We start from the raw sequence: 21,428 nt of genomic DNA on the forward strand, positions 1-21,428 counted from the left end.
AATTCAAACTTCTAGTCGATAGATTTTCTTCCTTTTCTCTCTAAACGTAAAATATCAGTAGAGAAAATGATCAATCAAAAGAGAAATAGGGGTCACCGCACGTCCAAGATCGTTAAATCCAGGCAAAGCTATAGCAATGGCCATCTGCCCGATCCATTTTTTTTTCCATTTGATACTTAGCGTGCGCTCTCATGCATGACGTGGCGTGCGAATTTGCGTGCGCAGTAAGGATACGCAGAAACAATCCACCGTAGGAAAAAAGATGGCGGCTGTACATTTTACCAAAATGCCTTGCGAACCTAACACAGCCTACAGGGCACAAAGAAAGCCAAATTTTTACAATATTTATCCCTGTACTAAGGACATTGAGTAGCTTAGTTTTGAAGATTTTTACAACGTTTCTGCACGTTTTTATGAACGTTGTTAAGGTTTTCGTGCACTAAGAACTATGGGTAAATGTACCAGTCGCCATCTTTTTCCTATGGAGGATTAGCGCGAACGTCCTTAAGGTGGCCGAATGCAGTTTTCACGCATGCTTTTGCTGATGCAACTCAGCACGTGCACAAGGATTGTAAAAAACAAATGTGCCATTAATAGAGTGATCATTTTATTTACTCAACACCCGAACTATCTGTGCTATTTTTCTCTATAATTGAAGGCAGTGTATTGATGGCTTTAGTCTTTTATCACAAAGATATGTTAGAAAAGGTAATGATGCAAAGAACCCAGCAATTCTCAGCTTTTTCTTTGTTACTGAAAGAGCCCAGTTAAATGCAGCGCATGTGCAGTAAGTCAAAAAATTGCGATTGAATGAAAAATTGAAGGGGTGCATGCAAAAAGACCCTAAGTGACATCTGATAGACCACAAAATTCTCCAAACAAATTGCTTTTCACTTCCTTGTACAGTAAAGGAGAATTTGACATGAGATCAAGAGTCACTTAGGGCTTTTTTCCATGCACCCCTTCAATTGCACTCTCGGAAATATACCTATTTCTTGGAAACCACCCAATAGAATTTCACGAAATTTGGTAGGAAAATACTTTAGGAAATAAGTAACTGGAGTATTGAAAATAATTGAACTTTAACAAAGGAAATTCTAGATATTCCTGTGAACCTTCAACAAAGGATAAATTAAAGATCTCTCTGTTAAATTATTAGCAAAATGGTGTTAACTTGTGAGAATCATTACAAGTTTGTTGCATGCAAATTATAAAGGAAATCTTACGACTAGATTTTTTGCAAATAAACAAAACCGGTTTTAAAGGCCTGTTTATTTTTATTCATGTTGCCATGGTAATGGCACACATGTCAGCTTAACCATAAAAAAAAAACAAAGTTTGTGTTGTCAACTTGCTTTCTGCCATTTTTGGCAACTGAGAGATCAAGGGTTTAGAGAAAAAGGTGAATGAAACACAGGTATCAAAAACTGTGTTCAACCACCTTAAGCAATTAGATTATGAGCTCGAGATTTCTATTGTGTGATAATTGACGATGGCACAGCCCGAGTCAACTATCACGCAGAATCAAGAGCGAATAATCTAATTGTTTTAGTATAAATCTACTAGTCGTGCAAAACTTCATCTAAATCCTCCTCACAGACACTTCGAAAATGCCAAGAAGCGGCCGTCATTTTATTAGAGACCTTAAGCAAACACTTGACGCGGTTAGGTGGAGGCGGCGATGGCCGCGCGAGAGTTGGGTTGAAACCGCCTCCTCTTGGCGCGAAATTAAAATATTAAGCTTTCATAGAAGCGGCGGCGAGCAACGGCTGTTTTGCTTTCGTTTTCAGTGGTCCAATTTGACTTTGTTCGTGGATTTTACGAGCATAATGGCAACTTTTCGAGGAGTCCGAGACCTTCTAGCTGTTGCATGCTTTGAGGACATCATAGACGAGGATGAATTTCTGTTGCTGAGGGATCTACACACGTCGAAAAATCTTTACTTTCCTTACGAAGACTGAATCAGCCTTTTCTTTACTAGTACAACCAAGGTCACTGGCCTCTGCCTCCTCCCATTTTTCTGATATTTCTTCCATCAGAATATCCATCTCGCTATCTTCGATGTCAACTCCACTCAGTTTCGCCTGACTGTGATGTTTTCGTTTCGCCTTGAATTTGTTCAGTAGTAGTTTGAAATGTTCCTGTACGTTTTTCCGCCTCACCTGAAACTTCACGGAGGTTTCGTCATTCAGACGATCCGTGATGGCATTCCATACTTTTCCTCGATCTACAGTCCTTGGTTTGAAGATCCATGGTTCTGAAGCTCTGACTTCTTTCGCTAGGATCAAATCATGTGCTTCTGTCCACTCCATGATCGAGCTAGATGAGAGAAAACAAAAGCTTATTAAAAACAGGTCCTGTCTAACGATTCACCTTTCGGAAATATTCCAAAGTTATAGAGACAAATTGGAAGAACAAAATAGCAAGTACTTGCAATCTAAAGTTTTAAAGTCTACAAGACGTGAACATCACTCGGAACAATGTGAATCCAGGAAACTCACCCATTTCTTTTGCTTTTCTCTCCTTCGCTTGCCATCTTTCTTCTTCACTCACACCTCCAATGTGAAGTGAGATTTTCGCTGTAAAGCAAACGAAATATCAAATATTTGCAAAAAAAAATACAAAGAGACGTGACAAAAAACATTTTTTAACTTTATAAAAGAGTTTCTGTGTATTTTAGGTGCTACAAATGGGAAAATAAAGCGACCGTCTCTCGAGGCGGCCAAACCTACCTTTCTCGCCGCCGCCACTGTTGGAAGACGCGGGCAACACTCCACGTGATTATGCTAATTAGCTCGAGAGCGGGAAATTTTACTTCCGGTTGGCGTCCACCTCGCCGCCTCCAGTGTTTGCTTAAGGTCTCTATTAACAAGCGCACACTGCTACGCTACTCACTATCTTTCACAGAATAGATAGTGAGTAGTGTAGCCAATCAGAGAACAGCATTCGTGATAGAACACTAGTAGATTTATACTAAAAGCTTGTATAGATCAATGCGTAAAACTTGTGAAATGAAGTGTGTTTTGGGAATATAATGGTTTCATTAAAAAAAACCATCCTATTCCAAGGAATGTACATTGCATTGTGTATAATTAACTTTTTGCAATTTATTGTTAAGAAACTTCCTCAAGGAAAGCATCTATTCAGTGTATGTAAATTAAAGAAAGAAGAAAAGGGATGTCATGGTTTTCAAAATGCTTAAATTTTCCAAAAGATAGATTTTTAAGAATGTGATCTGTAACAGAAGGCATTTTAGGTCTCTTTAACTCACTATATTTGTTCTAAAATAAGTCATTCCAAGATTTGTGCCCTCTGATTCATACGATTACCTATACATATTAGGAGCAATTTCATGCCCTAACTGAATTGTAAACTGTATCACATGACATGGGGACAATTTTTACACTCTCTCAATCATATGTGATGTACATTACCTTGTGTGATAACTGTTTATACATTCAGTATGAAGCAATTCCAACAAACTTCAAGTTACTCTGTTACAGATATTAATTTTGAAAGCAGAAAATATTGTCCTGAAATTGGTGTGTATGTTATTTTACACCAATTTTGTTCCTGTTGATTTGTAGGAACAACGACGCAAACGAAATGAGGTGACAGTTGAGCTACGAAAGGTAACAGTCCCAGATCTGTGGTTTGATGGGAGGTTGGCATTTTGTTCTAGTGGTTTAGTCAGCCATCGCCAATTTATTCACAAGCTGGGTTGAAAGCATTAATTTTGAGAGCACTCCTTGCCATAATCAGGCAAACTACCCACAAAGTTAAGCACCTTCCTGTTTTAGGTTCTACTCAGGTGTATAAATGGGTATGTACTAGCAAATTTAACGCTGAGGGTAACAATGTGATGGGGAAGCATCCCATCCAGGGGGGAGTGAAAAAACTCCTGTGTCGCTTCATGCTACAGAAACTGGGATAAGCTCCGAGCTGATGGGCCACTCCACAGAAACTTGGCTTGTATGCAGCCTTTACCTTTTTACCTGTTTTAGCCTCACTGACCCAAAAGTCACAAATCATAAATTTCTGATCTTTGGGTTGTAACCATGGATGCCCTCAATTTTCCAATTCTTGTGTCAATTGTTCTTGAGAATCGCGGACTGTGATAAAAAATTTATCCATCTTCTCTCTGGATACTTAAGAAACTCTGAGAGATACTTCCACATTTTGGTATCATATAATTAAAGATCACCTCAATTTTTTTTACGTCGGCCTACTTGAGTGAACAACATTGTTGCAAACTTATGGTAAATATTTTATTGATTGGTCCACAGTAGTGGCCTATATGAGTGAGTAATTTGTCAGCAAGTTTTTTCAAACATATGGCAATCAGCTGCCCACAGTTGATAATTATGTGAATGTGCAATGAAAATATCATTAACAAGATCCACTAATAGAAAAATATTTCTTAATATTTAAATATATTGTTAACTCTCTAGGGATTTTTGTATAGTAATCTTAAATCAGATCATAATAATTGGTGTCTTTCATTCAGGGCAAAAGAGATAACCAGATTCTTAAAAGACGCAACATCACTGAGGATGAATCTGTCAGTCCATTGCGAGAAATCAATTTACAGCAGCAGGTATTTTGCATGTTAAACTGGTAATGAGGATTACAACTGTAACAACAAAAACCTAAGAGGGGTTTCATGTGCCCCTGCCCTGATGGTTTATGGATATTCATGACAATTTCTATTTATTATCTCAACAGACTGTAACTCATCTGCCACTTCCAACTATTGAAGAGGTACAGTCAGTGATTCATTGTTAGGGCTTCAAAAAGTACCGACTCTTACCTAAAGAAAAACAGTAAATAAATTAAAGAAAATTTGGTTTATTAGGTTGTGTAACGTCAGAATGAATTCAATTCATTTTTACATGATTATAAGTCAAACAGACTAATAAACCTAATTAAACCTAGATTACATGTAGAACAAATAAACCTGAAAAGAACATGTCATTGCACTGTGACTACTCCAACAAAGGCTGCCATAGCTATGGAAATTGGATCATGTGTCTTAAAGGTATCTGCAGTTGAGTCTTGATCGATACCCTCAATTGATACCCTTGATGGATACTCGATCAACATTCTGTCAAGAGTCGACTAATTTTCGATCGATTCATATCAGTCAGTCAACATTTGGCCGACTATTGACTCGATACAGTTTCATACAGTTTTTTTGGGACCATACAAAGCATTTTCAAGCTTTTTAAGGTTACTGTATAACTTCAGGGGTTTCTCGCATCCAAGTGATGTAGTGTGTCCTGTTTAAGCTGTAGATACCTAAACCCTATATCAGAGCTGGCTATCAAACTATACAAAGAATTTTGAAATAAAATGAATTGTCGATTTTTTCACGACCACTTAATGCAAGCATCCTAATCACCTTTTGGAAGCTACAAGTCAAAGCGAATTTTGTTTTTTGCCAATTTACTTTTTCCCTTGGTTTTGGGACAAAATAGGCTAAAAAAGAGTGTCTCTGTTTTGCCACACTCAATTGCAGTAAAAAGTTACAGAACATTTTCAAAATAGGATTTAAAAAATGTGAAGTGATTGTACAAAAATTGCTCTCAGACAAAAAATATTTTGAAATAAACAATTCGCAGACATGCTTTTTTTTTATATGTTAGCAGGGTTCCAGATACTTTTTCAAGATAGGGTATCTATAAGGAATTCCAACGGGTCAATTCCCACTGCTCTCACCAAATCATTATTAATTTTCTATCAATGTGTCGGGTTTTTGACTTGAGACCCCTCGCTTATCTGGAACACTGTGTTAGTCTAGCTACTGTCCAAATTTGAGGGCAATCAAACAAATTCCCTGTGAGTTGTAACTCTGTAGTGTCTACTTCAAGCGAAAAAATTTATTCAAGAAAACAGCGCAAAGAAAAATCTCTTGCTTCGCAAACAAACTTACTCCCCCCTCAAATGCCTTCCACTGGCTTCTCAGATCACTGAGCCAATCAGCCCTTGGAGTAATCTCGCAGTGAAATTTACGTGCAAATCTCCAAAAGACCGTTGTGTTTTGCAATGCTCTCAAGGCGGAGAAATAATTTTTTTGTGGCTCGATTTTTCTTGGAGCTGGTCTGGCAAAATGGGGAAGATGAAAAAGGATACCAATGCTAGAGTGGCTGGGCAAACAAAACAAACAAAAGAAAGCACAGTGGAGCAAATGTGCATGGATAATATTCCAATGGATCTCATTGAGTCCGACATGTCATTGGTATCGGACTCAACGTAGATTCACTGTAAACATTGATGTTATAGCTGTCAAGTTCCCATATTTTTTAGAGAACCTTACTCTTCTCCTGACTTCATCTTTTTGCCCGCTTGATACAACAGCTATAGCTTCATATGCGAGGCCAACTTTCGCTTCTTCACTCATTCACTGGTCCATGGAGTTTTCTGTGGTCCATGCTTACTTTAAACTTAATAGAATTACACCTACCATCGCTTGCATTTAAGCGTGAACCCATGACGCCGAAACATGCTCTAATTGGTTGTCACACATGGCATGATTGGTCATCAAACATTTGAAGTTTGGCAGACCATGGTGCGAACTTGGTCCTGACTCATGTGTCAATATGCATATGCCTTTCGCGAAAGTGGTTTTACTTCTGGTATAACCATGAAATATTGGCGGGAGCAAGACTTTCAGAGCCTTTCAGATTGCGAAAGTTCACGTTACGATCTGCTAAACTTCAAATGTTTGATGACCAATCATACCACGCTTGACACCCAATTAGAGCATGTTTCGGTGTCACATGTTCATGCTTAGATGCAAGTGACAGTAATGCAAAAAATGCTTGGATTAACAATGCTGATCAACTGAGTAGCCAGCCAGTCTGTGGTATCCATATAGGTAACATTGCTGCAAGTCGTCTCGGTTGATTTGTTACACGTTATAGGGCTGTCAATCAAGAGTGAACTTTAACTTCCGGCCATAACATAAAACCTTCATTTCTCTGCCAATATTTATTTGTTTTTCAATTTTTTGTTTCAGAATTTTTTTGTTTCAGAAATTAGAGATTACTCTTCGACCAATACTTTGACCCAAAAATCCAAATTTGAAGAAAATTGCTGATCTGAAGGTACACGGTAACCTTAATAGTCTAATCCCACGGCTAAACTGATCAATATGAAATTTACATTAAGCAAACTTTTGTGCTCAAAATGTTCACCATCAACAAATATGGGTGAAAATTCAAACCAGGAGTGCCTCTGAGTAGGGACTTAGGGAATGAAGCCATAGAATTGGCTGCCGAATTCCCAATACGCAAAGTCCAATGTTTCTGCCATTTCATGTGCTAAACTTCTAGTGCGAAAGTTTGCATTACAGTCTGCTTAACATCAAATGCTTGAGGACCAATCATGCAACATTAGTGCATAGTACACTCATGTTGCACAAACCTTTAGAGCATGTTTTAGTGTCACATGCTCATGCTTAGATGCAAGCGACGGTAATAGGCGATTTGCATGATGGCATCATTTGACTACAACTACCAGAATCCTTTACTTTATCTGTTTCTTATGTTAATTAGGGCAATTGTTATTTAAACCCCTCTGGGAATTCAAAATTTAAATAATAAAGAAAACATGAAAGGAATTCTGGTAGTTGTAGTCAAATGACGACAACGTGCAAATCTGCTATTCAGCTAATTTGCCGGTTTTGAATTCTTGCAGTATCTCAAGTCAAATGATGACAAGGTGATATTTGAAGCTGTTCAAGTTTCCAGGTGAAATTATCCTTGTACATATTATTATTGTTATATTATAATAATAATAGTTTTTATTGTAAGTTATTAATTTGTTTTTTTACAGCTTAGTTATTTTATTAGTTATTTTATTTTACCCATGTTTTAAAATAATTGTAAAGCACTATTGGATAGCGATATAAACGAAATGGACTATAGTGCTAGATAAATAAAGTGTTATATTATTATCACAATCATATCTATAACAAAATTCTTGATTGTGGTTGGTTCTCCACGCACCTATTTTTCAGGCAATTGGTGCACAATCACATGAGTGTCCAATTTGAACTTTTTGTAATTGGATACCTGTAATTGGATACCCACATGATTTTCCCGTCAATTATGTGCACTTTCATGGCTTCCTTTGCAATGTTTCCTTCAGTTTTCAAAACTTATGAAAAGCGGTACAGACATTTTCGCTCAAAAGAACTCCCCAAAAGATATTTTTAATTCCGAAATTTGTTATAGATACAATTAATTAGTAATTGGACTTCGTGTCATACAATTCAGGGAGTAATCGTGCTCGTATTTTCAAATCGGCCTCGCGCTTCGCGCTAATCCGATTTTGAAATTACTTGGGCAATTACTCCCTGAATTGTACTCCACTCAGTCCAATTACTATTACTTATTATTATTAGTAGTAGTATTAGTATCATTATTATTATTTATTATTATTATCATTATTGTTATTATTTATGAAATATTGCATTTGATTTTTGGGTGTGTAAAGGTAAAATTTTAAAGGTTGTCTACTGTACTTCATAATTTATGGTTTATTTAACCTCTACTCAGACAAGATATTAATTTTATGATATTTAGGAAGATGCTTTCAAAGCAGAGAAATCCTCCAATTAAAGACTTTATCAAGTAAGTTTTCATTCAAATAAAATCACGTTTACACATTTGTTTGATATGATTGGTTCTGAGGGACTACTCAACATAAAAAAAAGGTGAAAATCCTTGTTCATTAATTAACTCAATGGTGCCTTTGTCACCCAGAACTGCCCGTGACGAGTATTGAATCTTGATAGTGCTTCAGGGCTAACATTAAGGGCTGTAACCCAAAACAGCTGTTACAGCTGAGTATGCTTGATTTTCCCTTGATGTTACGGGTGAAATTGCCTGTTGTTGATAGAATTCAACCACTAAGTAACAAGTTTGCTATGGGTGTGGAGAACAAGGCCACAGGTGACTTGAAACTTAATGACAGCCCTGTACTTGGTGACATTTCAGTTGAAACTTGAATAGTTCAGCCTGAAGTTTTCAAGTTTTTATTGACAAATTCAAAATGGCATCAAGAAGTGGAGCCAGCCGTGATGTGTGAGCAAGGGGAGGGGAAACTGCAATTAATAGCCATGGTCTAGGTACAATACCTATTAATACTAGGTAAAAATCACATCAAATTATCCTTTCCTGGACAGACTGTCTGGTATGGATAAAGCCTTTTCTTTTAGTCCAACTGAGGATTTCCAGGCCTTTATCAGTACCACCATGCAACACAGCCATAATATGTTGCCAGTGAAGCCCCAGATCTAATGGTGAAGGCAATGAACATGTATTCTCTATGCCTAGACAGCAGGCAAAATACTGTTACACACAGGTCTATGTTAGCAATCCTCCTATTGATCTGCCATGACTTAAATGTACATGAAAGTGGGAGGAACCTGTTAGCAGTTCTGTACTAGATCTCCTTGATTGGAACCAGCTCCCCAACATACTCTGCAGGGCGGACAACACAGCTTTCTTAAGACATTCAGCAAGGGGTTACTTGGTGGGAACAAGGCAGTGTTCTGTATGAGGGGCTGGTAGTTAACACCCCATTTACAGTCTGACCTGATGCGGTGAAACATTGTGCACTAAAGTACACGGTTTCCATTGACCATGAAGTGGGTCTCACTAGTAAAGATCAAACTCTAGAACTGTTGCCTCTCTTTGGTTGTGCTGGTTGGATACACAAAAGATGTCTGAATAAGAAACTCTGTACTTGTATACCAAGCTTTTAGAGATGCATCAAGAGGATGTGTCCAGACACTCCTAACCATGATGGTACTTTTTGGTGCTAATCAAGATTTGCTGTGAAGTACCTAGTAGTTACTATTCTCTCAATGATATGCTGCTGCTGCCACTACAGTAACTGTATTTATGCTCTGGGGTTTAGAGGGTAGGCACTTATTGTGAAGCTTGAGTTCCTCTCGGCCTTAGCTTCGGCAACTAGATAGCTATAAGAAGATACAGTTGGACCCAGCTAATTCAAACTCGATTATTTCGAATTCCTCGTTATTTCTACCCAAAACTGTTTCCCTTAGATTTTCTCTTCGGTGGCTTACTGGTGGCTATTACGAACTCTTGCTATTTCAAACTATATTTCACTTCCCCTGACAGTTTGAAAGAGTGAGGTTCAACTAGATACAATTTTATCTATTGTTATTGATATTCTTTTTTTCTCAGCTCAGGATTGGTACCAAAGTTTGTTGCCATCTTAGAGCGATTTGACAAGTAAGTTTTGGTTATAATATCGACAATAACCTTTTGACTGACTCCCAGTAAATGAATGTCTCTCTTTATTCAATCATTCTGTTTCAATATCCAAGTTGCCAGCCTAACATTTTAAACTCACCCGATGATGTTTCTACAGAGATCTATTTCCTCTGATTGGCTTCTGTTCAGTTATAAATGTTTACAATTATTATTAATACTGCGCATCAGATTGAGACTCCACACAGATCAGGTCCTAAAACTTAATGTAGAGAGAGACATTCACAATAGCCAGGTTCAAACCTGATGTTGTGCAAATGATTCACACTAGCATAATCTTTCATCTCTCTCTAGTCCTTCGTTGCAGTTTGAAGCCGCTTGGGTGTTGACAAATATTGCGTCTGGCTCGTCTGATGAGACAAGAGTTGTTGTGGAAGCAGGTGATCTGGTGTATAGTTTTAATATAATGAGAAACTAATTAATAACTCCTTACTAATGGAGCGCAAGGGCCATTCTGGGGAATATTGTCCTGAGGTTTTGGCAGTACAGACCGAGCACAGCGAGGTCCGTACAAAAATGACCAAGGGGCAATATTCCCCAGTACAGCTTGAGCTAGCTAGGTTAGTAAGTAGTTTATTATATGGCACTTGGGCCATGCTTGTTTTGAATTTGCCGGATTTCGAAAACAAAAAATACACAGCTTATGACCGTTTCCATGGAAATGGTCTGTATGGCAAAATCGCGACCAAGAAAGAACCAATCAGAACGCTCGGATTTACCTGAAGACTACCTTTCCATATATTATACAGATATATTTATTGTGATTGTGTGTAGCTAGCTTAGTTCACAACTAAGTTTACCAAATTACCAATTTTCTAGCAAATTTTGCAATATTTTGCAATGAGGTGCATAATGTGAAAGTGACTAATCACACTTGATAGGTGTGTTTTTTTTTTGCAATGCTTGATGGAATCAAATTCAGGAAGAGCCTGACATATTTCACTTTACTCTGAGTTTTTCTTGGTTTGATCTTTCAACCTTTTTTAATTCAAGGTGCTGTACCTAGATTTGTTAAGTTGCTGTCATCGTCACAAGCTCAAGTTTGTGAACAAGCTGTGTGGGCACTTGGAAACATAGCAGGTAGTTTAAATTAACTTTTAATGTTTCACATGGCTTTGACCACTTTCTAATCTTGAAGACATTGCCGTCAGAGAATGCCATATGAAATTGGAGTGACACAGTCATGTCAACAAGAGTTACAAAATAATGTGTGATTTGTTTGAATGGCTGCCAGATGGTACTTAGAATTTTCCTGATATATGTTCCCATTACTTTCTGATTAATGCAAGTACTAAATAATGTGTTTGGTTGGTATGATTCTTGTAACACTTCATGTCCTCCTCTCACAACTGCTGTCTAAATAGGAGCAAAAAGTTGGATGACGTCTTGAACAATCATATTAAATCTCGATTAGCGAAACAGAGATTCCAGTAAATATCCATACCATACCAGGTGTGGCATCTTGGAATTCCGAGGAAGAGGAAGGGTTTCTTGGACTGGAATTTTGAAGGCATTGGGGTTAACGCAGTTTGGAATTCCAAATGCATGGGGTGGGGGGTTTCAGCCCTGAATTTCCAGAGGGGGAAGCTTTGCTTGAAATCGCTGATCTGATAACTTTTCCAGTTTGTAAATCATCAAGCACGAACCGACTGTGGAGGAAGGATAAAGATCGATCAGGCAGGTGTTAGTGATTATGCGGAAAAGTGAGAGAATGAGTTGTGTAGCGAGCTCCACATCGAAAAGGCCTTACAGTTGATGAATTAGTTGATAGTTTAATAAACTATACGACAAGTCTGTGTTTCTTTCCAATCTGAAATTGGCGATTGACGATCTTGTTGCATGAGAAAAACTTGCAACAGTCTCTCATTTCCACATGGAATGCGTGACAGATTTGTAGGCTACATTACTAGTGGTCAACAGCTACTCAATGGATGCAATTTTCAATATGGCGGGTTACGGCACATCATGAACTTTACTTTTGTCTTCCACTGGTATCAATATGATCTACTCTCTTGAAAATATGAAGCTAATCAACTGAAAACAAAAAGTTTTATTTGGTGGTAAGCAACTTATAGAAAACACTTAGGAGGGAAAGCTGTGGTGTACTTTATTAAACGTTGACAAACTAGAGTTGCTTGTTTGCTTGACCGAAAATTGTGAGCAGAATTTTCTTGGTGGGGGAAAAAGAGTAAGTTTCCCATTTGGTGGAAGTTTTAGGTAGTCAGAGTGGAATTCCAGAGGGTATGAAAAAAAATCAGAAATTCCGGAGGGGAGGAGGGGTTAACGATTTTGGAATTTGGAGGGCATGGGGGTAACAATATTGTGAGATAGTGGCCTGGTTACCCAGCACTGACGTGAGATAGTGAACACAGTTGTATGTAGGGTTAACGATTTTGGAATTTTGAGGGCATGGGGGTGTAATGATATTGTGAGATAGTGGCCTGGTTACCCAGCAGTGACATGAGATAGTGAACACAGTTGCTGTATGTAGGACTTTTCAGAACTACGGAATTACAGAGCCTTCTCACAAAGCTGTTCTTGTGTTGTTTTATGCCTCAAGATCCTTACATGGTGTCAAAACAGTGGTTACCTTTGATTTACACACAGACACAAACCTTGGCAATTTTGAATTCATCACCCTTTTTTCCAACGTGAACATGTTCTATACAACACTTTTGGTTTTGGAGAAATTCAAGTTGTTCTGCAACGGGAGGAAGAACACCATTTATGAACGCTATGTTTTTTCTCAAGAAATCAAGAAAGTGGAGAGTCTATTGACCACCATCATAATGTGACTATTTTAAAAAATTTAGCGGACACTTCTGAATTTGGAGCACTCAAAGAATCTCTTATCTGCAATCGGATCGTCTCTGGAATACAGGATTCCTCAGTAAGAGAAAGGCTCCTGAGAGATGCAAAGCTAACCTTGGAAACTGTTACTGTGAAGGTCAGGTCAGCCGAACTCACTCAGGTCCAGCTGAAGCAAATAAATACAGACAAGACAACCGAGGAATCAGTTAGTGTGATTATTACAGAGAAACCTCCTAAAAAGACGCCTAGTAAATTCCCTGTAATGATAGATTGCAAATTCTGTGGCAGAAGACATCCAAGGAACAAGAACTTTTGCCCAGCGTATGGTTCAAAGTGCCAGAAGTGTGGTTTGGCAAACCATTTTGCATCCAAGTGCAGATCAAAAAGAAACAAGACCAAGTAAAACAGGCAAACAACTCCACCTGGTAGAAACAGAAGATGATACTGAAGACAAATTCTTTATTGACATGGTTACTCACAAAGTTAGATCACTGACCACCAAGGATGATGATGAAGTTGCAAGTCAATCGTTTGTGACGATGATGGTAAACAACAATGCTAATGTCAAGTTTCAGCTCAACTGTGGAGCAACTTCCAACCTTCTACCACTGAAGGACTTTGCAGGAGTTATGGGAGACCCTGATGACCTCTATATTGAGAAAAGCAACGCCAAGTTAACCATGTACAATGGAGCAGTTATGTACACTATGGGGTACATCCTTGCAAACTCAAGTGCACACAGGATGATTCTTCCCACATCCTTGTATTCCAAGTCGTTGATAGGGATGTGAGACCACTTCTGAGTGTAAAATTATGCCAAAGGTTGAACTTCTTAAAAGTGCTGGTGAAAGACTCCCTTCATCATATAGATACAGCAACTCAAGACAGCCAACACTCACCGCCAATGTCAAAGACAGTCCTCAGTGACCACATGTTGACAGTATGCAGATGTTTTGGAGGCTTTGGATGCCTCACAGGCCCTCACCACATGGAGATCGCCCCCTGCAGCAAAACCAGTCATACACCCAACCCGCAAAGTAGCTGTCACCTTAAGAGAGGCATTAAGACTGGAATTGGAAAGAATGGTAGTGGAGAAAATCTTGGCCCAGGTGAGCAAAGCAACATGTTGGGTATCGAGTACATATATGGTCACAGTGGTCAAGCCCAGCAAGCTCAGAATATGTATTGATCCTAAATATCTAAACAGAGCCATCAAGCAGCCTCACTACCCTCTGCCTACCATTGAAGAAGTTGCCACCAGGCTCAGCAAAGCAAAGGTGTTCTCTGTACTTGACGTGAAAAGCAGGTTTTGGCAAGTGCAACTGGATGATGCCTCCAGCAAACTCACAACCCTTAATACACTTTTCAGTTAGTATCGCTGGTTACGCATGCCCTGTGGCATCTCTTCAGCACCCGAGAAGTTTCAGAAGAGGATGAATGGTACCTTTGGAGATATCAAAGGAGCTGTGGTGATTGCTGATAACCTTTTGATGTACAGAGAAGGTGACGAAATGGAGACTGCCACCTCAGATCATGACAAGAACCTGAGGATCGTCCTTGCAAGAGCCAGGGAGACAAGTCTAACCCTCAACAAAGAGAAGGTCTGCCTTAGACATACTGAAGTACCGTACATATGCCATTTGCTTACAGCTGATGGACGGAAATCAGACCCAAAGAAAGTAATCCTGAGGCAATCCTGATGATTCCAAAGCCCACTGATGTACAGTCAGTAAAGAGGTTCCTGGGTATGGCAAATTACCTCTCAAAGTTTTTGCCACATCTGTCCACAGTCATGGAACCACTGAGATATCTAAAAGACAAGGATGTTGAATGGCACTGGAATAAGTCCACGAAAGAGCCTTCACAGATGTGAAGCAGTTCATCACTAGGCACCCTGCACTGCGTTACTATGATGTGCACCCTACAGTGCGATGCATGACAATCAGGGCTTGGAGCTGCCCTGTTGCAGGACACCCATCCTGTAGCTTTCACATCAGGGGCACTCGCAGCCATATAGAAAAATTATGCCCTGATTGAGAAGGAACTTCTCGCAATTGTACATGCGCGTGAGCGGTTTGATCAGTACATTTTTGGCCAAGAGGTCATTGTAGAGTCCGGCCACAAGCCCTTGGAGGCTATACTGAAGAAACCACTACTGGCAGCCCCAAAGAGATTCCAGCAAATGAATTGCTTGTGGAACTACCAAGTCAATGTTGTTTACAAGAAAGGGGAACAGATGTTCATTGTGGACACCTTGAGCAGAGCGCATCTACCTTTGTCAGACCATGTTTCACAGAATGAACTAAAATTCATCCAATCAGTAGAAGAAATCGACATGACTCAACATCTTGCTGTGACCAGGGAGCGTCTTGCAGATTTTCAAGGGAAAACTAAGAATGATGCAGTCCTGCACCAATTGAAGCAGGCTATTGAGCTGGGGTGGCCAGAGAGCAGAAAAGCAGTGCCATCAGAAATCTGTGCATTTTACACTTACTGAAACAAACTGACTGTACAAGATGAAATACTCTTCAGAGGGGACAGAGTCATAGTACCAGCAGCTATCCGACTGGAAATGCTCAGGAAAATCCATGCGAGACACATCGGCATCGAGGGTTGCCTCAGGTGAGCAAGGGGAATCCTGTATTGATGTGGGATGTCTGCAGCTGTCAGGGACTGTCTTTGCTCGCGGAACATGCAATTCATTTCGCATGGAACAACCCAAAGAGCCCCTCGTGCCACAGAAAGTACCCAACAGGCCTTGGTCAAAGGTTGCTGTGGATCTATTTACACTGGATAAGACAGAGTATATAATCCTATTTGATGACTACCCCAACTTGTTTGAGATATGAGCCCTGTCCGGTACAAGAGCTTCATCAGTAATTACAAGTCTGAAACCACAGTTTGCCACTCATGGCATCCCCAACATTGTCAGAAGTGATAATGGTCCTCAATTCTCCTCACTGGATTTCAAAATGTTTTCTAAAGAATGGAACTTTGAGCATATCACATCCAGTGCACACTGTGCTCGAACAAACTGAAAAATTGAGAAGGTAGTCAACACAGCCAAACGAATCCTCAAGAAAGGTAAGTTCTACCACAAGGATCCTTACTTTGCTCTCCTGGACTGGAGGAATACGCCAACCAAAGGCTTCGACTCCTCGCCAGTACAGAGACTGATGGGAAGGAGAACCGGGACTCCCTCCCAACTTCAGCAAGATTATTGAAACCCAAACTTCCCAAGCCCATTGAGGAACTTGCAGTAAAGAAAAGAGAGAAACAAGCACGCTACTATGTCAGAGGGGCCAAGCAACTAAGACCTCAAACAAGGAGACATGGTAAGAATGAAGCTGGATCCAAGAAATCCCTGAATGCTGTGGAGGAAAGCAACATGCCTTAAGAAAGTCATGCCAAGGTCCTATGAAGTAGTGCTAGAAGGGACGAAATACAGGAGAAACAGGAAGGATTTGATGCAGATACAAGAGAGTCCTGGAGTGGAACCATATGAGCCACCTCCATTAGATAACCAGTCCCAAAGAGTCATAGAGCCCATCTAGCAGGGCACATCTTTGCCTGAGGACACAGCTCCAAGATGACCAGAGACCCCCCAAAGACCTCTGGCCAGAGAGCCCACAGCCAACTGAAAGAAAATCCACCAGAGGGTGCATAATTAAGACCCTGATCCATTTCAAGGACTACTGCCAGCCCCGAGGGGTGCACTCAAGCAGAATTGTTACTTTGTTATATTTTCATTTTATGTTAGTATGAACCTTATGAGGGTAGTTACATTTGCCTCTGTGGACTTCTTGAATTCGTTATTTTACTGACATAATTGTTAAATTATTTTGTTTGTTGCTACTCAGAGCTTGTTTCATGTTTCAATGGAAGAGGAGGATGTAACAGTATTGTGAGATAGTGGCCTGGTTACCCAGCACTGACGTGAGATAGGGAACACAGTTGCTGTATGTAGGACTTTCAGAACTACAGAATTACAGAGCCTTCTCACAAAGCTGTTTTTGTGTTCTTTTATGCCTCAAGATCCTTACGGGGGGGGGGGGGGGTAGAGCATTTTGGGATTTCCAAAGGGAAGGGGAGATTAAAATGTTCATGCCGCCCATGGTAGGGTGTAGATATTTTCTGGAATCACCCATTTTGTATTGAAAATTTGGATGCAACATTCAGAATTCTAAGCGATGCTGCTGCTTCTCTTGTCTCACAGGATACTTTGGGCCTTGTGCACTGGACAGCTTCTCCATGTCTTTTTGGGTCTGCCTTCCTTGCATTTCTCTTTTGGTATCCATGTCAGTACAACTCAACTGTTGCCTATGCACAGCACATGCCCTATTAACTTACAACTCTGTCACCTATAATGCCCTCAATACACAATGGAATTGATTTGTGCCTGGGAGTATCAGAGGACACAAACAAAATCCTAATTAGAAATATCACCTTGTAGGAAAACCCCCTGTACTATAGGAGTTTTCAAGAATATTCACTTGTACCATGAAAAATGTGCTTCTTTTGTAAGGGACTTTATTTCACCAATCACATTGTTATTTATTGCCTGAGTGTGCTGTTGATAATTCTTTGTTTTAGGTGATGGACCAAATCTTAGAAACTTTGTGTTAGCCCATGGTGCCTTGGGACCTTTACTAGGAATAATTCAGCCAGGCATCAATGTAAGAAAACAGTATTATTGTCAACACCTTGAATGTAGTTAAATGCAATTTAAGGGAGAATGCCTGCGTTCCTGTAGTGGTCAGTGGTGTTTTGATATGCGCATCCACCAGGACTCCGTGTGCTCCCAGGCTAAGACGTGTTGGCAGCCTTCACAGCCATAGCATTTACAGTGAGTGTTGTCTTGCATGGGAGCACGTCTTTAAGCATTCCCCCTCCCTTCCCTCCCTCTTTCCACTGATAATTCAGTGTGACAGGTGCCTGTCTCCCCCTACCGCATGGGGGCTCATGGCTTGGTTTGCCATGATTTGCCAGCCATGGGAGCAGTCTTTATCTAGGAGCTGGCTGCCAATAGTTAAAGCTCCTGGATGTCTCAGGCACCCAACCTCCATTTAGCAATGCAGTTGTTAATCTTGATTAACATGCCGCCTTCAATCATTGAAATCAGAACCCTCAATTAGCAGCATGGTACACAACAATTGTTACAGCGACCATAATCGTTGGCAACAAGAAAGAATAGATGTGGGAAATGTCTATTTGGAGCCAATCAGATAGTCGTTGACTGTGTTGTCATTAGTCTGAAATAATATTATTACGGTCCGTGATTGGACAAATCTGGGACACATTAGCAAAAGACAAATGAATGCTTTCTACACGATGTACTTTACAGTGATTTCAATAAGGGCCAGGCACTGGGCAAAGTAGGGGTATTGAATGGTCTTTGCAAGCATGCAAGCAGTGTGTTTATTTTTGCGAGTACAAGCGGTTGTTAAATTTTTCTTGCGAGCAGCGAGCACTTTAGAAAATGCAGATGGCAAGCAGCGAGTACTTCAAGTACTTCGTAAATTTTCTGCTAGCCAGAGCCTCTCTTTTACGTTGTTTTGCACCAAGCACTAGCTAATAATCTGGTTGACACCTCCAAATCGGAACAATAAGTGCAAAGCTAGGGTGGTTCAACCAATCTCAGCAGTGTCACATAGTTTCACGTGAGTCAGTGCATGGACGCTGAAGAACTTCTAGAGCTCTCAAGGAGATCTACTAGATCCAAAGCCCACGATTTAAAGTTTGCCATCTCTTTCTGACCTGACACTAAAATGGAAGGTGTGTTTTTTCGGTTGAATAGTTCTTTTGAAATGTAAATAACATGACATTCGTTCTATCAAGCATTTTGGGCTTTGGTTTTGATGATCAGCAAACTGGTTTCCCGCTGATTGACTGAAAAAAATTCAATGCAATGCAGCTTTATTTATTTGTAGGCTTCTAGAATCTAACCAATTACAGCCATACAGATCTGGCAAGCTCTTGTACGAGTTCTGAAGGTCAAATAGTACTGGTAATAGTCGTATTTAAGTTGAATGGGACCATTCGATACCTCTCAAATCGACTGGCTTTTTTGCCTGCCAGGTTTGACTATCTAGAGGAAAGTTTTTCCAACAAGTTCAGTTCAAAACGTTTTGTCCACCTGTGAAAACCAGTTCCCCTCCTGCTGAAAATATTTATGAAACCACTGACTTAATTATTAATTTTTCACGAAGTAAAGGTGTATAATAATAAATAATATAATATCCTGATTGATTGAGTCTAACACCTGTAGTGTCATGTTAAGAATTTCTAAGAAACATGAGGCAGAGCAGATTCCAAATCCTCCCAGTTTTAATATTGTAACACACTGTATATTTATTTGTTTGCTATTTTTTTAACACAGGAAAACTAGACTTACACAGTCACTGTAGTCAGGGTTTATTTATTATACACCCACTGGAATTTCTTGAATGTTCTAGGCTGTCTCCTCTTCCTGGAAGATCTTGAGAAGGAAGAGGACTTGTAATTTTCCTGCTTTAAAACTATTTAAAGGAGCTCAGTCGTGGTTTGCACATTTTGAAAAGTTTAGCCTAAATTTTTCAAATTCGTCGTTTGCAATCCATGTCAATGTTCGCCATCCTTGACGATCCTTGTTCCTTTATGGTGTATTATTACCGGTATCTCTTTGATGTTTTTCTGTCTTGGTAAACTATTCCTTCCATTTAAAGGAGATTATGTACGTGGCCAAAAACAAGACAAAACACCCTGACTGAGCTCCTTTAAAATATAAAAGACCACTTTTAATTTTTTTCCCCCTAATAGTGACCTCTGTGGGTACTTAGTACTCAATAATACTAATTAGTCTTACATGAAAAAAAACTTTAAAATACTCCTTGAAAGTCCTGTGTTTTATGCTATGGACATGTGGAAGTCTGAGTTATACTGTAGCTGAAGGCTCAGATAGTGACATGCTGCAAATCTTGTAGTTTCATCACAAAAAGAAGGGCATTGCAATAGGCAGTGAGATCCAGGATTCCTGGCAATGTATATAGATATTTACCCATCATAAACTCTTTCTCGTGGTGTTTTGTGTTGCAGATTCAATTTCTTCGTAATGTAACATGGACACTGTCAAACTTGTGCCGAAATAAAAACCCAGCTCCTGAGAAGGCAGCAGTAGAGCAGGTGTGTCCAACAATATTTATGCTCACTTGTTTAAATTACAGCAATTATAATGCCGTGTGCAGTGTGCAAGGAAGTGGTGTTTGATAGTACCAGAGCTTGTGGATTTTGCTATCGAGCTAGTGGAATCTGTCCTTCACTTTAGGCAATAGGCCCTTTGCAGCTGGTATATTATGGGCTATAACTTAAAGAATGTCAGAAATGGAAAGAGCGCATCGAAAATACCAAAATGGCCAAGTTTGAGGTTCCTGGCATTAAAGAGTAAGTTTATATGACCATTTGAGTTTTCGGAAAATTTGCATGGATTTGTATGGAAAGTGTTGCTGGAGAGCAAGACCTTGCAAATGTTAAATGTTACCCTCACCAATAAAGTCTACTACTACGACGACAACTGTGACTATGACTAAACTTGGCCATTTTGATATTTTTGACATGCTTTTTCCATTTCTGGCATTCATTAAGTTATAGCTAGCCCATAATTTCACGTGATGGCTTAGGAGCAAAGGGCCTATTGATGGGTTGGTGATAGAGTGACATTTCTTGGGGAAATTGTTTACCAGGAAATTCAAATCATGGAACTACTGTTAGTAAAAGATGAATTTTTTGGTGGCTTGTGAGAATGACTTTTGGGTTAGTACATCATAGTTACAGCTTGCCCAAAGCTGGTGAGCCCCAAAATTGGTTTCCTTTGCATGCTGGTGTGTGATTTTCTCCTCTTCCAACTTCTCTGGCCTGTGACAGTTGTAATAACTGTGAGCTATACATCACCATTTTTATGATTGACAGCAGCTTTCATGGATCTCACATTTTAAACACAGCTTTTTTTGCTTTTATAACGGTCTTCTCAGTTTTGTACCATGTGGGAGTACTGAGCTTTCCTTGTCTAACCAACTAAGAGCGTAAGTTTTTTTTTTCTTTATGCTTAATAATCATTTCAGATCCTTCCTGCTCTGGCTCATCTGATCACTCATACGGATAAAGAGGTATGATAGTTTACTCAAAAGGATTGTGCTCACCATACTGTACCTTAGGATTAAGAGCTAAGTTTCAAATTTGAGTATTTGGAATCTAAATCCAGCACAGCTATACACATGTGATTAATGAGTGGGATGTGTATAAATTCTAGACGAGAATGACTAAGTTAAGCCTGTGAGA

At 39.6% G+C, this 21,428-nt stretch overlaps 2 protein-coding genes across 3 annotated transcripts in view; one reads left to right on the plus strand and one right to left on the minus strand.

Moving 5' to 3' along the window:
* The window catches only part of LOC145465869 (importin subunit alpha-3-like), a 40,638-nt gene that overhangs the window by 1,219 nt on the left and 17,991 nt on the right, over positions 1 to 21,428 (plus strand). The window contains exons 2-12 of one of the 2 annotated variants that reach the window (XM_081449629.1): positions 3,588 to 3,632; positions 4,508 to 4,597; positions 4,726 to 4,761; positions 7,699 to 7,751; positions 8,589 to 8,636; positions 10,218 to 10,265; positions 10,599 to 10,684; positions 11,298 to 11,384; positions 17,709 to 17,791; positions 20,190 to 20,276; positions 21,212 to 21,256. In XM_081449629.1, the coding sequence (XP_081305755.1) occupies positions 3,588 to 3,632; positions 4,508 to 4,597; positions 4,726 to 4,761; positions 7,699 to 7,751; positions 8,589 to 8,636; positions 10,218 to 10,265; positions 10,599 to 10,684; positions 11,298 to 11,384; positions 17,709 to 17,791; positions 20,190 to 20,276; positions 21,212 to 21,256 (708 nt within the window). Of the gene's footprint in view, positions 1 to 3,587; positions 3,633 to 4,507; positions 4,598 to 4,725; positions 4,762 to 4,801; positions 7,107 to 7,698; positions 7,752 to 8,588; positions 8,637 to 10,217; positions 10,266 to 10,598; positions 10,685 to 11,297; positions 11,385 to 17,708; positions 17,792 to 20,189; positions 20,277 to 21,211; positions 21,257 to 21,428 lie in introns of those variants that run through there. The other variant, XM_081449630.1, reaches the window with a different exon arrangement.
* LOC145465880 (uncharacterized) lies at positions 1,761 to 2,878 on the minus strand. Its single transcript, XM_081449641.1, has 2 exons — positions 2,502 to 2,878; positions 1,761 to 2,319 (listed from the first exon to the last, which is right to left on the minus strand). The coding sequence occupies exons 1-2, from the start codon at positions 2,534 to 2,536 to the stop codon at positions 1,920 to 1,922; spliced, it is 435 nt and encodes a 144-aa protein (XP_081305767.1). The 5' UTR covers positions 2,537 to 2,878; the 3' UTR covers positions 1,761 to 1,919.

Source organism: Orbicella franksi, chromosome 13 (assembly GCF_964199315.1).
Source record: "Orbicella franksi chromosome 13, jaOrbFran1.1, whole genome shotgun sequence".
NCBI classification, from domain to species: domain Eukaryota; kingdom Metazoa; phylum Cnidaria; class Anthozoa; order Scleractinia; family Merulinidae; genus Orbicella; species Orbicella franksi.